The sequence below is a fragment of the Nicotiana tabacum genome, chromosome 11 (genome assembly GCF_000715075.1).
Source record: "Nicotiana tabacum cultivar K326 chromosome 11, ASM71507v2, whole genome shotgun sequence".
NCBI lineage: Eukaryota > Viridiplantae > Streptophyta > Magnoliopsida > Solanales > Solanaceae > Nicotiana > Nicotiana tabacum.
The window spans coordinates 176,375,385-176,389,307 of record NC_134090.1 but is presented as its reverse complement, the minus strand read 5'-3'; the positions used below and the strand labels follow the sequence as shown (position 1 = coordinate 176,389,307).

General features: G+C 37.8%; 1 protein-coding gene across 1 annotated transcript; it reads right to left on the bottom strand.

Annotated features, from left to right (window-relative positions):
• Window positions 1-3,551: 3,551 nt before the first annotated feature.
• Window positions 3,552-12,334, bottom strand: LOC107820570 (pleiotropic drug resistance protein 1-like). Its single transcript, XM_075225764.1, is given in 21 exon segments — window positions 3,552-4,034; window positions 4,138-4,392; window positions 4,654-4,825; window positions 4,918-5,279; window positions 5,363-5,446; window positions 5,682-5,972; window positions 6,084-6,416; window positions 6,503-6,672; window positions 6,782-6,938; window positions 7,022-7,125; window positions 7,208-7,368; window positions 7,637-7,734; window positions 7,736-7,960; window positions 8,059-8,340; window positions 8,916-9,308; window positions 9,477-9,530; window positions 9,655-9,731; window positions 9,849-10,008; window positions 10,678-10,851; window positions 10,942-11,062; window positions 11,660-12,334. Coding segments are annotated over 21 exon segments (4,299 nt in total). The 5' UTR covers window positions 12,016-12,334; the 3' UTR covers window positions 3,552-3,764.
• Window positions 12,335-13,923: the final 1,589 nt, after the last annotated feature.

The window sequence follows — 13,923 nt, the reverse complement described above, 5'->3', positions numbered from 1 at the left end:
TAGCTTTGGATTATTTTTTTTAAGCATTATTAAGGGGGACCAAACAATCAAAACTTTCTAGCAAGCAAACAATTCTCTGTACTGGTGTCTCTCCCCCTCGACACCGCATTTCCTTTCTGTAATAGCTTTCATTAATGCAATCAAGCTTTCTTTCATTCTCAATTCTCATTCCTGTTCTCTCAATTTCTCTTGACATTGGTTTTCCCGTACGGCACTGACAATCTAGTCTAGCGTACGGAGGGGACCTCAGTTGGCGGACAGTAACTGCACTGACATCAGTTGCTTAGCCTTACGTCGCCCTTCCAAGGAATCTCAGGAAGGCGCCGCGTAACAATACACACGCATTATGAAGAAAGAAACTGACTGAATACAGAGGTCCGGCCAAGGTGGACAATAGCAGTTCAAAAACACAAAACAAAAAGTTTGGCCATGCGGACAGGCCTTTAACAACACACAGACATACGAACTGAAATAAAGAAAAGAAAATTAACTCACCTTAAAACAAATCAGAAAAATCTACTGGCGTTTGGACGGACCTTCTTTAAGGTTGAATGGACTTTTAAACGAAGTGTTTCTCGGATGAGAAACACCTCGATTAAGGTCCATTGGGCCTTAATCTCTTCAGTTTGAACAAAGCACGGAACATGCACAGGGAAAACTAGAGTTCAAAAACTTAGATTTGGGATTCGTGTTTCCCTGGTTAGATTCGGACCAAACCAAGTATGGTTTGGTCACGAGGGGGGCCTGGGGAGTGTCTGGTATGATTTCAAGGCAGATCGGTGTAGATTAGGTTCCGACTCGAATCTTCAAATGAAGATTCGAGAAGGCGGGATAGGATTCGAGGTATGTGGTTGGTAGATTTGGGTTCAGGACGTCAAGGGGGTTCTATGGTGTTAAGGGGAAGGTCACCGGCGTTCATGCCGCCGGTTTTCATGGTGGGGGATACTAGGGCGGCTCTAGGGTTTGGGGGTTGTGGTGAGGACGACGAAGGCTGGGGTTTGGATAGGGGGGGCAGGGTAGTGTTAGGAGTTTATATAGTTAGTGAGCAAATGGATCCTGGCCGTTGGATGAGATGAGATGAAGGGCCAGGATCCTTTGGCTAACCAGGGACGACGTCGTTTCAAGGATAAAGGTTTGGGGTCGGTCCGGGTGAGACGGGTCGGGTTTGTTGGTGGGTTACGGGGAATGTGATCTTGGCCGTTGATCAATTTGAGATCAACGGCCCATATCAGACTGCAGTAAAACGGTGTCGTTTGGAAGGCCCCCTGAGGCCAGCTGGTCTGGACCGGGTTTACATGGGGTTTGGGCTGAGTTTGTTTGGGCTTGTTTTGTTTTAAGAACCGGACTGGCCCAAGTCCGAAACTCCTTCTTTTTTTTTCTTTTTAAATCCTTAAAATAATTTGCCAAATAATACCATGTAAACATTGGACAACAATTATCACACAATTAACATTTAATTATACTAAACACTTAATGACAAAATACAATGAAGGACGCACATATTTTATTTTTCTTTTAATAAACAGATTGCGGTTCACACGACATATAGACATATATATTTTTTATATTTATTTTTTGAATAAAACAACCATGGGCAAAATCAACAAATAACTAACAAAAAATGCCACGTAAAAATCCAGCAAATGTACAGTAAAAACCAATTGCTATTATTTTGTTTCTTTTGGAGTGATTGTCGCGTAAAACAAAAATCACGTGCTCACAGTATAAACTAGCATACATTTCTGTTTAAAGATGAACTGTTAGATAGCATGGCTCAACAGTAATGACAGTATGACATAGACAGCATGTTTTGATTTAGTATACATTCAGTTCAGTATAACACTTGTTTGATTTAGTATGACTGTATAACATAGAGTCATGGTAAGCACTTGTATGTATTTTGCCTAGACCACTGAATTGACAAAACTGTGGTACTGGGTCCGGGATAAATGTATCCCAAACAAACTCCCATACAGTCACATTAAGAGTATGGCTATGAATGTCAGTTCTCCTGTCAGTTTATTCGTCCCAATGCAGGTTCGATACTGGGTTTCGGTACAGATTCTTTTCGAAATGATGTAATGATTGTTGAGAAAAACTAATAATCATTTTTGAGTTCAATTAGTAGTAATTTTCCTAATAAAACAGCCGATTTCTTTTATCAATTTCAAATAGGTTAGAGTGTTAAGAATAGAACTTGGAGGTCGTTAAACATAACTCAATATATGTTGTTAGTTTGTTTGCAATCTCACTTAGCGAATTAATAAGCATATTCACTTGTTGAAGACAAAGCATGCGGTAGCCCTCACCTCATGAACAATCAATCAGGTAATCAAACAAGTTTAGGTTCGGCAAACATAATAAGGATTCAGTCCGTATTTGTCTAAACCAGCAAAATTCGGCATCATCCTTCTCTTTAAAGATAAAATGTAGTAAAAATGTAGTCATTGTAGGGTACCCTTCTAAAATAATGAGACAAGCCTCGCCGAATAAAAAGGCAAATTGCGGGGCCCTCAATAATTGGTCATAATAAATACTTAGAATTTGGGACGGGCTGTTTAGTGAATTCCACTGCCCTCCCCGAAGACAATAACACGTTAGATTCTCTAGGCGCGACTTAATCAAATTACATTCTTAAATTCGGGTGCGCATTTATGTGACCCAAATTCAAATCTCAACGGAGTCGAAATGTGTTAACAACTACGGGTGCATTGATTGTGACGTGGTTCGAGATACATTTTCACGACGTTGCAATTCTATAAAAATAAAAATGATAATAATAAAAGCGGTTAAAACTCAATAAAAGCACATAAGTCACAACATGTATTTAAATCAGATATTTAGCCATTGTAACAATTTAAGCGACCGTGCTAGAACCACGGGATTCGAGGGTGCCTAACACCTTCCCTCGGGTCAACAGAATTCCTTACTTAGAATCTCTGGTTCGCAGACTTCATTTGGAAAAGACGAAAATCTCCTCGATTTGGGATTCAAGATAAACCGGTGACTTGGGACACCAAAAGCCAAACCTTTTCCCAAGTGGCGACTCTGAATTAAATAAATAATCCCATTTTCGAATATTGTCACTTAAATTGGAAAAACTCCCCTCGCGCATTAACCCTTCGGGGGCGGGCGCGCAAAAAGGAGGTGTGACATACTATAACATGCAAATTATAATGTTCGCATGCAATATTATCACGGTATAATATTATCGTTGTTTTTATGAGACCATATTATATATATGACTACCTATCTTTTAATAGCTATTTTGGCTTCAATCTTCTTAATATCTTGTTGTTATTACTACTTGTTGTCACTACTGCTTCTTTTCATCTTTTCTTTAGCCGAGTATCGGAAATAACCTCTCTGTCCTCTTAAGATATGGATAGGGCTGATACATCTTTCCCTCTTCACACCCTCCAGACCCCAATTATGGCTGGAATCCAAAGGGTTTGTTATTGTTGTTAGGAGACCATATTAAATTATTTTGAAAAAGGAAAAAAGCACTTTTAGAAATGAAGGAGAAGTCAAAGAGAACATAAAGCCAAAAATAGAGCAAAAGTGCTGCTATAGTTTCATTCTCATTAATAAATTAATTTTTCCTACACAAACTTGGAACTCAATAAAAAAAATAATAGAAGAACATGCATAGTAATAATTAAAAAAAAAATGTTACAAGAAATGGTCTTCAAGTTGTGACCTATACATAAGAGTTACATAACCTATTCTTTCTTATGTAAGTCTTTTGGATTGGTAGGCTAAGTCTATCTTTTCTGGAAGTTGAATGCCTTAATTGCCAATGCAAATGTGAGGGCAAACATAACAGGCAATGCAACGATCACAGCTGCGACTACGCCAAGAAAATCATGCTTAAACCCGAAGTAACGATCCAAGAATTGTTCCACAGTTTCATTATTGCCAAGATCGTTTTGTAGGTCGTTTTGTAGGTCACCGAATTGTGATGCAACGAGACCATATAAGGTCCATGCAACAGGGCATGCCCAGTAGTACCATCTCCACCATATTGGAATACGCTGTTTTTAGCCAAGAAAGGGAACGATAACATGTCATTTTTTGAGATTCGGATTAGTTTACATGGATGAAATATATGGAAATGTTGGAGTTTGAAGAACTTACAGGTCGTGGAACGATGAATCCTGAGAAGAGATTCCATGCTGCATAGAAGAAGGCCGCGACAATAGAAGCAACGTTTTGATTCGGGGAAATAGCCACGGTCATCATACCATAGAAGGTGAAGTACAAGAGGGTGAAGTACATGAAGAAGAAGTACCAAAAGAACTTGGCAGCAGTCCATTCAAATCCAATCATTGAATATACAATGAGACCATAGAAAGCAGCTTGTACAAATACATAAGGTATTTCAATGACAATCTGCAAGAAAAATGAAGTTTTCATGGATTACTATCAACCCTTTTTTGAGGCTGAAATATGTATAAAAGATAGCAGCCCGGTGCACTAAACTCCGCTATGCGCGGGGTCTGGGGAAGAGCCGGACCACAAGGGTCTATTGCGCGCAGCCTTACCCTGCATTTCTGCAAGAGGCTGTTTCCACGGCTTGAACCCGTGACCTCCTGGTCACATGACAACAACTTAACCAGTTACGTCAAGGCTGAAATATAACTGTCTGTTCACCTGTCCAAAGGCATACGGTATTGCAGAATACATTCCAGCAGCTCTTTCTCTGTAAAATACAGTACGCTCAACGGCTACAACGGGCTGGACTGATGATGAATTTTGAACACCAAGGAAGAGACATGCAGCATACATGGATCCCATAGCGTTGAAAAGATCCTGGCTCTGACTCCTGTTATCAATAAAGCTCGAATAGTTTAGCATATGTACTATAGGAGGTTTTTGTTAGGTTTCTATTTACGTCTCATTGTGAATAGTACTTACACTTTGGTGCCAAGATCCCAGAACATTGTGCCAAAGACAAGTCCGATGAATGTTGTGAACAGGAATCTGACTGCAGTATAAGCTGGATTACGCCAGTAGGACCAGTGTTGCTTCCAGAGACAAGCCATACATTGTGTCCAGAAAGGCTGTGAAAACTGAGTGTCAAAATGCAGATCCTTTGTACCAGGACGAAGCGTACTTAATTCAACAATCAAGGCTTTGTTCCTCTTGTAGAGGTCTGATTTCTTGTACAAATCAGCAAAGTCGACACCTAACATCATTTCTTGAGATGAGGCTGTAACTTCTAACATCCAAGTTGCTGGATTGTAAGCCTCCTTTATCTTACTAACTCCAGGCATTGACTGAATTCAACACGAAACTAAAATTAGTATTTGATTGTATAAACTAGGAAAAGAAAGACTCAACTTTTGCTTTAGTAACATACCTCAAAGTATTTGATCAAATGGCAAGAATGGCGACCCAGAGGGCCAACATATATCTCTTGTCCTCCTCGTTTCATCAGAAATAGCTGCAAAGCCATGTTTAACTTCAGTATTAGATGTCGAGGGGAGGGGGGGCATATCGGTGCACAGCCACACCCCAAGGGGGTGTGATGTAGGCAGTCTAGCCTGATGCAAGCATCAGGGACAGATTCCACGGCTCGAACCTGTGACGTATAGGTCACACAGAGACAACTTGAGCGTTGCTCCACAGAAAGGAGAAAAAAAATTAGCTTTATTGTCCTGGAAACATAATAAACTCACCTCATCAAAGGCTTCGAAAATGTCGATGCTAGGCTGATGAATGGTACAGACAACGGTTCTTCCTGTATCGACGGTGTTCCTAACAGCTCTCATGACAATGGCTGCAGCTCTTGCATCTAGCCCTGAAGTTGGTTCATCCATGAAAATGATCGAGGGGTTTGCTACCAGTTCAACTGCAATGGTTAACCTTTTACGTTGCTCAGTCGATAGACCATTGACTCCTGGCAATCCGACTAAGGCTGATCTTAACGGCGTTAGCTCCACAAGTTCCATAACTTCCTCAACAAACATCTGCACAAAGGTGATCAATCGACAATGTTATTGCCTGCCATGTTCTATAACAAGTTCGACCAATTTGTAGGATAGATTATCATTATGGTGAAAGAATTTAGAGTCACTGACCTTTTTCTTGTTTTCGTCAACATCTTGAGGTAAACGCAGCCAAGCTGAGTAAACCAAGGACTCATAAACTGTAACATAAGGGGAATGGATATCATTTTGCTCACAGTAACCGGAAATACGTGCAAATGTTTCTTGCTTTTTGGGATATCCAGAAATTTTGATGCTGCCATCAATATATCCTCCCGTTTTTCGTCCAGCCAACACGTCCATCAATGTCGTTTTACCAGCACCACTAACACCCATTAAAGCTGTGAGAACACCTGGCCTAAAAGCTCCACTCACACCCTTGAGAAGTACTAATCTATCATCAGTTGAACCTTGCTCTTTCATTTCCTGCAAGTCATTAGAATATTAAGTGAGTTCATAAAAAAGACGAAAAATCTCACGACTGTTATTAGTGCCAAATTCTGGATTGTTACCGGAGGCATGTCAACAGAGTATACAACGTCGTCAAAAGTGATGGAATGTGGTTCAAATGGAAGAACCATTCCCCTCTTCTTGTTCTCACCCTCGGTAACAGAATCAACTCCCTCTGAGCTATCAGCATTCTCACTGTCCTCTGATATCATAGCCTGCGGCTTACCAAATGCTGCAGATACATAAGAAATAAGGCATTAACCCCTTTAAAAGAGTCCCTTAAGGCCATGACATTTTTCTTCTCAAGGGGAAAGTAAATTAGAGAGATCAGATATACTCACGGTTCAGGTAAGCGAGTGAAATACTGTAGAAGAGGTTGAAGACCATTGTGAATCCGACCAGTGCCCCAACACCTATCCAGTACCAGTATGCATCCGGAAAGAATCCCCGAGCTCTTATTACTGCAGCTCCAAGTGGTTCGGTTCCACCTTGCGCAATCTATTTTAATTAGAGTGGTATGAGCATCCATATACGAGAAATATACTATTTGCGAGTTGCATTAGGTATTAACAAACACTTACATGTTTCCAGTTCTTCCCATCAAACTCATTCACAAGAATTGAATTCACGGAATACATCAATGGTGAGGTCCAGTAACCCCAAATCCACCATTTCTTCACATCCTCTGCGGCATAAGGAAAAAACAGAAAATGAATATTCATCGGATTGAACGAGTAAAAAGTTTCTGCAAATACCACAAAATATACCTCTTGCAAGGATAAAACCACCCAATGCAAATTGTAAAAGAAGAGCAAATGCTCCAAATGTGCTAGCAACTCCCATTGTTCTGCCAACTGCTCCAATGAATCTGAACAATGCTGATGCCATCTGGTGTACTAGTATGAGAATCAAGAATTGTTTGAACAATCTGCAAAGCAATAGTCGATTCGATTAATAATCATGGGAAGAATGAAATTTCGAAGGCCGAAAAAAAGGACAGCTCGGTGCACTAAGCTCCCGCTATGCGCAGGGTCCGAGGAAGGGCCGGACCACGAGGGTCTATTGTACGCAGCCTTACCCTGCATTTCTACAAGAGGCTGTTTCCACGGCTCGAACTAGTGACCTCCTGGACTAGTTACGCCAAGGCTTCCCTTCCTAATTATTGTTAGTTTTGACTGTCTTTTTTCTTCCGTTACCTTGAAACATTCGGATCAAATCCCATGACATAATATGTAAGGAACGTCCAAAGACCAACTTCAACAAATGTTACAGGGATTTTGAGAATCCATTATCCATGTGGGAAGGGCATAAGCCCATGAAGGGAAAAAGAGAAGGTCTCTATGCTTGAAGTAGACCGGCAGCTTGAAAATTGTCAAAGCGATCTCAGCCATTCCATTAAACATAATCATAACGACCACGAAAAAGAGAGCACCAGCATATATCCCTCCATCATCCATATCATCTCGAGGCATCTTGGTTCGGAAAAAGACTGTCATTGTTATAAGTGCCATTATCGCGAGCTGAGAAAACATAACAGAAACAAAAAGATCATTACAATTGGCACATGGTTATGAAAAGGAAAACACTTGTATATATTTCAAAGAGAATAAGTAATCACCTGACTGAGCTTGAAGATGTAAACGAATGAGTTCCTCTTCATAAGTAGATATTCTCGTTCAGCGCAGACCTTCAACAGTTGTTTTGTCCCTATACCATATTTCTGAGTAGACAAAGCAGCAGGGTGGCTTTTGCTCTTGTCATATGGAATTGCAAGCTCATCGCCAAGTTTCCTTCCAACATGGAAAGACTGATATGCCTCAGCAAATTCTTTTGAAGTGATAAACCTGTAAGGCTCATCCTTCTTGGCCCAATATTGTTGTTGATCCTTCTTTGATGTTACCTGCAAGAAATAATTTAAAATGTCTGCCATTTAGAATCAAAACTTCGTCTACTCCAATGTATTCTATACATAGTTCACTATATAAAAGTGAAATCCATCGAGCAGCTTAAACATTTAGATGATATGGTCACAGACTTCAAAAAGGTATCATGGTATCAAAACAGACTTAAGTCGTGAGTTAAGTCTTATTGCCAGCTATTGTCAAAAATACTCACATGCTTGATACATGAAAAAGAATAAGAAACTCACGTGAGGGGCATTGTTGAAGACATAACTAACTATATAAACATATGCTCCCTCGAATAGTTTAAGCTTTTAGATGAGATGTTCCTACACTTCAACATATAATCAGAACAGATAGAGGTATTGGGTTAAGTCTAATCGCCACGCACTATCTAAAAGGATTTTCACATGCTTGGTCGATGAAAAGAATCAAATTGACACGTGAAGTGACGTGTCGAAAACATAATTAACTATACAAAAGTGTGTTTCTCTAACAATTTAAATTTTAGATAAGATGATCGCACACTTCAACGTCTCAAACTTTGCAGGTTATACTTCATTGTAAGACATACCTCTTGCAAGAAATCCGCCACACCTTTTCTCTCAGGACATTTGAATCCCATGGATTCAAAGAAGTCCAGAACAGCTTCTCGAGGGCCCTGATACACAATGTAGCCATCTGATAACAAAATTATGTCGTCAAACAAGTTGTATGTCTCAGGAGCTGGTTGTAACAGAGATATCACAGCAGTTCCCTTCAAGAGCTGCACAGATTGTCTTAGAGAATTGACAATGGAGAAAGTCGTCGAACTGTCCAATCCAGTTGAGATTTCATCCATGAAAAGTGCCTTTGCTGGTCCAACAAGCATTTCACCCGTCGTTACACGTTTCTTTTGGCCGCCCGAGATACCCCTTATCATTTCATCTCCCACCATAGTATCAGCACAAATGTCAAGTCCCAAAATCTGCAAAATGGAAATTAAGAAGCAAATTACTATTACTAAACGAGTTTAATTTCTATACGCTGACATTGTAAAAGAATTTTCACATTATCGGGTCACTTAAAAGATGACTACAGAAACCGTTCGTAAAAAGTATAGGGGAATTATATAACTGCATATTGTAAATGTTACCTTTAGAACATAATCTGTAACAACATTGGCTTCCTGTCCTTCTGTTGCTGAAGCCTACATTTCCAATAAAAAGTTTAAGTGTTTTAGTGAACACTTGTCAAATAATTTAAAATGAAATCCCTAATATTCAATAGAATAATAATTAAACTAGTATATTTCATTAACCCTTTTTGTTTACCTTCATATAGACATCAATATCAGGATCTGGTTTGATATTAGCTGCTTTCTCTCTTCTTGACAATTCAGCCAACATCTCTGTACAAGTTTTAAGAAAAAAATAATAATAAATGAATATCTATATGTTTTACTGCAAAAAAAAAAATCACTTATAAAAATTGAATTTGATTTAAAAAGCAATAAGAAAATACTAACCATATCTAGAGCCAACTCCTTGGCATCTAGCAGAGAATTCCAAAGTTTCTCTTACTGTCATTTCTCCAATATGTAAATCATGTTGGCTAATATAAACAGCTGTTCTTTGTGGTACAAATTCATGTAATTCATGTCCATTATATGTCACTTTCCCAGTAACCTGATTTCCAAAACCAAAAGGGAAATATTTAGTTATTTTTCTTGTTTATAAAATGGTTTAACTTCTATGTAAAAAGAATTTACAATATCAAGTTACTTTAAATGTAATTAAAGGTGACTGTCCTTCATCAGTGGAATTAGTAAACTTAATAATTATTAATCTCCTAGCACAATGGAGAAACCAAGAATTTGGATAAGGATGTTTAATAATTTTTATAATTTTTCACATGCACAGTATAACCCGGTGCATAAAGCATCTTGTGTTTAAGCTGAGTCCGGGGAAGAACCGCATCACAAGGTGTGTGATGTAAACAACTTACCCTACTGCAAGTATTACTGAATGCTTCCACGGCTTGAACACTTAGACCTATAGGTACACAGAGACAACTTTATCGTCCAAGGCCGTGCTTCAATTTACTGATTGTGTAAAGTCAATTATGAAAGGAAGCCTTGGCATAACTAGTAAAGTTGTTGCCATGTGACCAGAAGGTCACTCCGTGGAAACAGCCTCTTGCAGGAATGCAGGGTAAGGCTGCGTACAATATACTCTTGTAGTCCGACTCTTCTCCGGACCCGTGCAGATTGAGAACTCAATTATATTATAAGTAAATATTAGATAGATATTTTATTATAAAATTTATATATGATATTTGGGGTTGAAAAATCTCACCTTTAGAGCAGAATCAAGCTTTCCAGCCAAAGCTAATAACAAAGTAGTCTTTCCAGAGCTTGGAGGTCCCAAAAGCAAAGTCATTCTACATGGTTTAATCATACCACTTACATCTTTGAGAATTGTAATTTGCCTCTTTTTACTACGTAGGATGTGAAGAGAATTCAAGAATGTCTAAAAATTGGAAAAATGAACAAAGTTAGTTTCAATCAAAAAGAAAATGAAGTATTAAAATGTTTAATTTTTTTTAATTCATATTATTACCTCAACAAAATTGGTCATGAAGTTGATAAAAGTAGGCAAAGCTCTGCTTCCAACATATGCATCTGCCTCAATATTTAGATGCTCATATCTCACTTCTATTGATGGCAAATCAATCCCAACTCTGTAAATTTTCCAACAAAATTAAATATCAGTTAAATAAAAAGAGTTAAAAAGCAACTGAGGAGGAGGCTTGTCGTAATTGGTAAAGTTGTTTTCACGTGAGTAGGAGGTCACGGGTTCAAGTCGTGGAAACAGCCTCTTGCAGAAATGTTGGTTAAAACTGCGTACGATAGACCCTTGTAGTCCGGCTCTTTCCCGAACCCCACGCATAGCGGAAACTTAGTGCATTGGGCTGCCCTTTTCGTTAAAAAAAGCAACTCTTTGGTAAAGTTGTTGCCCTATGACCAGGAGTTCACGGGTTCAAGCCGTGGAAACCACCTCTCGCAGAAATAAGGGTAAAGGCCCTTCCTCGGAGCCCTTCCTCGCAGGATCTTAGTGCACCGGGCTGACTTAGGTAGATAAAGCAATCCGATGCACTAAGTTTTGCAATGTGTGGGATTCGGGAAGCACCGGATCACATTGAATCTATCATCACTCTACATTTCTGTTAAATATTATTTTCACGGCTTTCCGATAATACACGACGATAACTCTTACCGTTGCGCTAAGACTTTCCAAAATAAAAACAAACTATAGATAAAAAGTTATTTTCACTTACCTATCAATTCTATTCTTGAGTTTCAACAAGAACTTCTCATTATCTTCATCCGCAACTTTGACAAGCCTTTCAAGTAAAGTCTTTCTTTCTTGAATTCCGAGATCATTTATATCAACTTCAGCAGCTGCACCTTTAGATCCAAACAATAAACCTTTTCTCAGACGATCAAAAGTTGGTAATTTTTCTAAAGCAGCCCATTTTAGAGCTTCTTCATCATCTTCATCTCGTGCTGAACGTGAAAATACTTCAACTCCATTATTTCTCCATATTGAGTTGCTTGTACTTGCCCTTAAACTCCCTCTCATACTTCCTCTCATACTACTCCCTCTCAAACCATTGAGATTCGCCGGCTCCATGTTGAGCCAACGTTCACGATATATACAGTATAATTTTTCGCTGGCTAATCTCTTTTTTAAGTCTCGTAAACTTTAAAAAGAACTCGTAAACTATGCAAATGCTCTTTTTAACGCCCTGAGGCGGAGGATTGTATCGTTCGAAGATGCCTTGGTGATGAAATGATAGACACGCGAGACTCAAAACCTTGTGCTATACCTCAAAATTGCACAAATGAACGTAAAAAAAATATTTAGAGATTTTTTTTTCCCTGCCCTTTGTTTTCTCTTTCACTTAATATGGTTACAAAGAATGAAAGTGAAAGGCAAAGTTAGAGTTTGTGAAAAAAAGACTAAAGGGAGAGGACTTATATAGCAACAAATTCAGAAGAGGCGGCTATTATATTGGATGCATTATTAAGAAAATATCAATGTTTTTACTATAGTACTATGTTTTTTCATAGTACACTTTTCCTTTATGTTTATAATTTTATTGATTTGGTATTGATATATTATTTATTTCTTTCTTTTCATGCTTTTTTCATTTTTCTTGAGCTGAGAGTATATCGAAAATATTTTCTCTACCTCAAGAGGTCAGGATAAGGTATACGTACACACTATCCTTCCCTGATTCCACTAGTGGAATTTTACTGGTTGTTGTCGTTGTTATTGTTTATAATTTTATTTATTGAGAGGCAAATAGTAGAGGATATAATAGTGATTTCTCCTAGACAAGTGGAGAAAAATGAGGAAACTTTTATTCCAAAAGACAAATGCCACTTTGTTTGACGCTTGAAAATTACACGTGAAGAGAGATTTTGAGTTGCTTCATGCTTTGAACCTTGTGGGCGTTTGGACATAATAATTGTGACATTCCAAAAAAATCGGGAAAAAGGTGAAAATGATATTTAAAAATTAGAATTGTATTTGGACATGAATGTAATTGAAGTCGTTTTCAAATTTTTATAAGTGATTTGAGTGAAAATTTTGAAAAAGTTTGAAAAAGTTTGAAAATTTTCTTATGGCCAAATGGGCCGTAAGAAGCTTCATAATGCAGGAGTAATTGATTGAATGAATAAATTATGGGGGGCAAGTGAGGTTAATAATTATTAGAAATATAGAGGGCAGATTCATTTGATATCAGATATGACCCCACAGGCGGCTACCATTTTCTCTCTGTTTTATATATTTTCTTTTTATCTCTTTGTTTTTTCTTCTCCATATTACTACTCTTTTATATTTAATTTTACTTGTTTTGGTTTGATTGTACACTATATTTAAAAAAAAGTTTTAGTAACTTTAAATAAAAGTATGCATAATATATTAAAAATACCTTTTGAAATACAAATTTTAGTCTAACATATACTATACAAATAATCAGTCAAGTTCATTGTTTATTTTTTATAGTCGATATACAAAAATTATCCGTTAATTATACACAATTATACTCATATTATACATGAGATCATACATACAGTCCGACTTCTCTATAACAACATTCTTATATAATAGTCATTTACTATAAAAGTCGAGTTATTCCAGGAATCGAATATTATAATATGTTATAACATATGTACTCTATAACAACACTTCACTATAGCGACCAAAAAAATTCGAAACAAACGAAGCTATTATAGAGAGGTTTGACTGTATATTATACATATATTTGTTTGATTTTCTTGTTATTCTCTTTAGTAGATGGGAGCTAAGAAAGAAATTCAAGTTCAACATTCAATGTGGACAACCTTTGACGCGTTTTAAATTCGGGTTGACCCGAAAAGCGTTGAAACGTATTTATTAGGCATAATTAGGAGTCCTCTTTGTTTGAATTCATTTGTCACCCAATCTAGAAGGCTTGATATGCTATTTCCTTTTGTCAAAGCAAAAACTCGTTTTAATTGGAGTACTATTAACTTTTATTCAACCAAAATC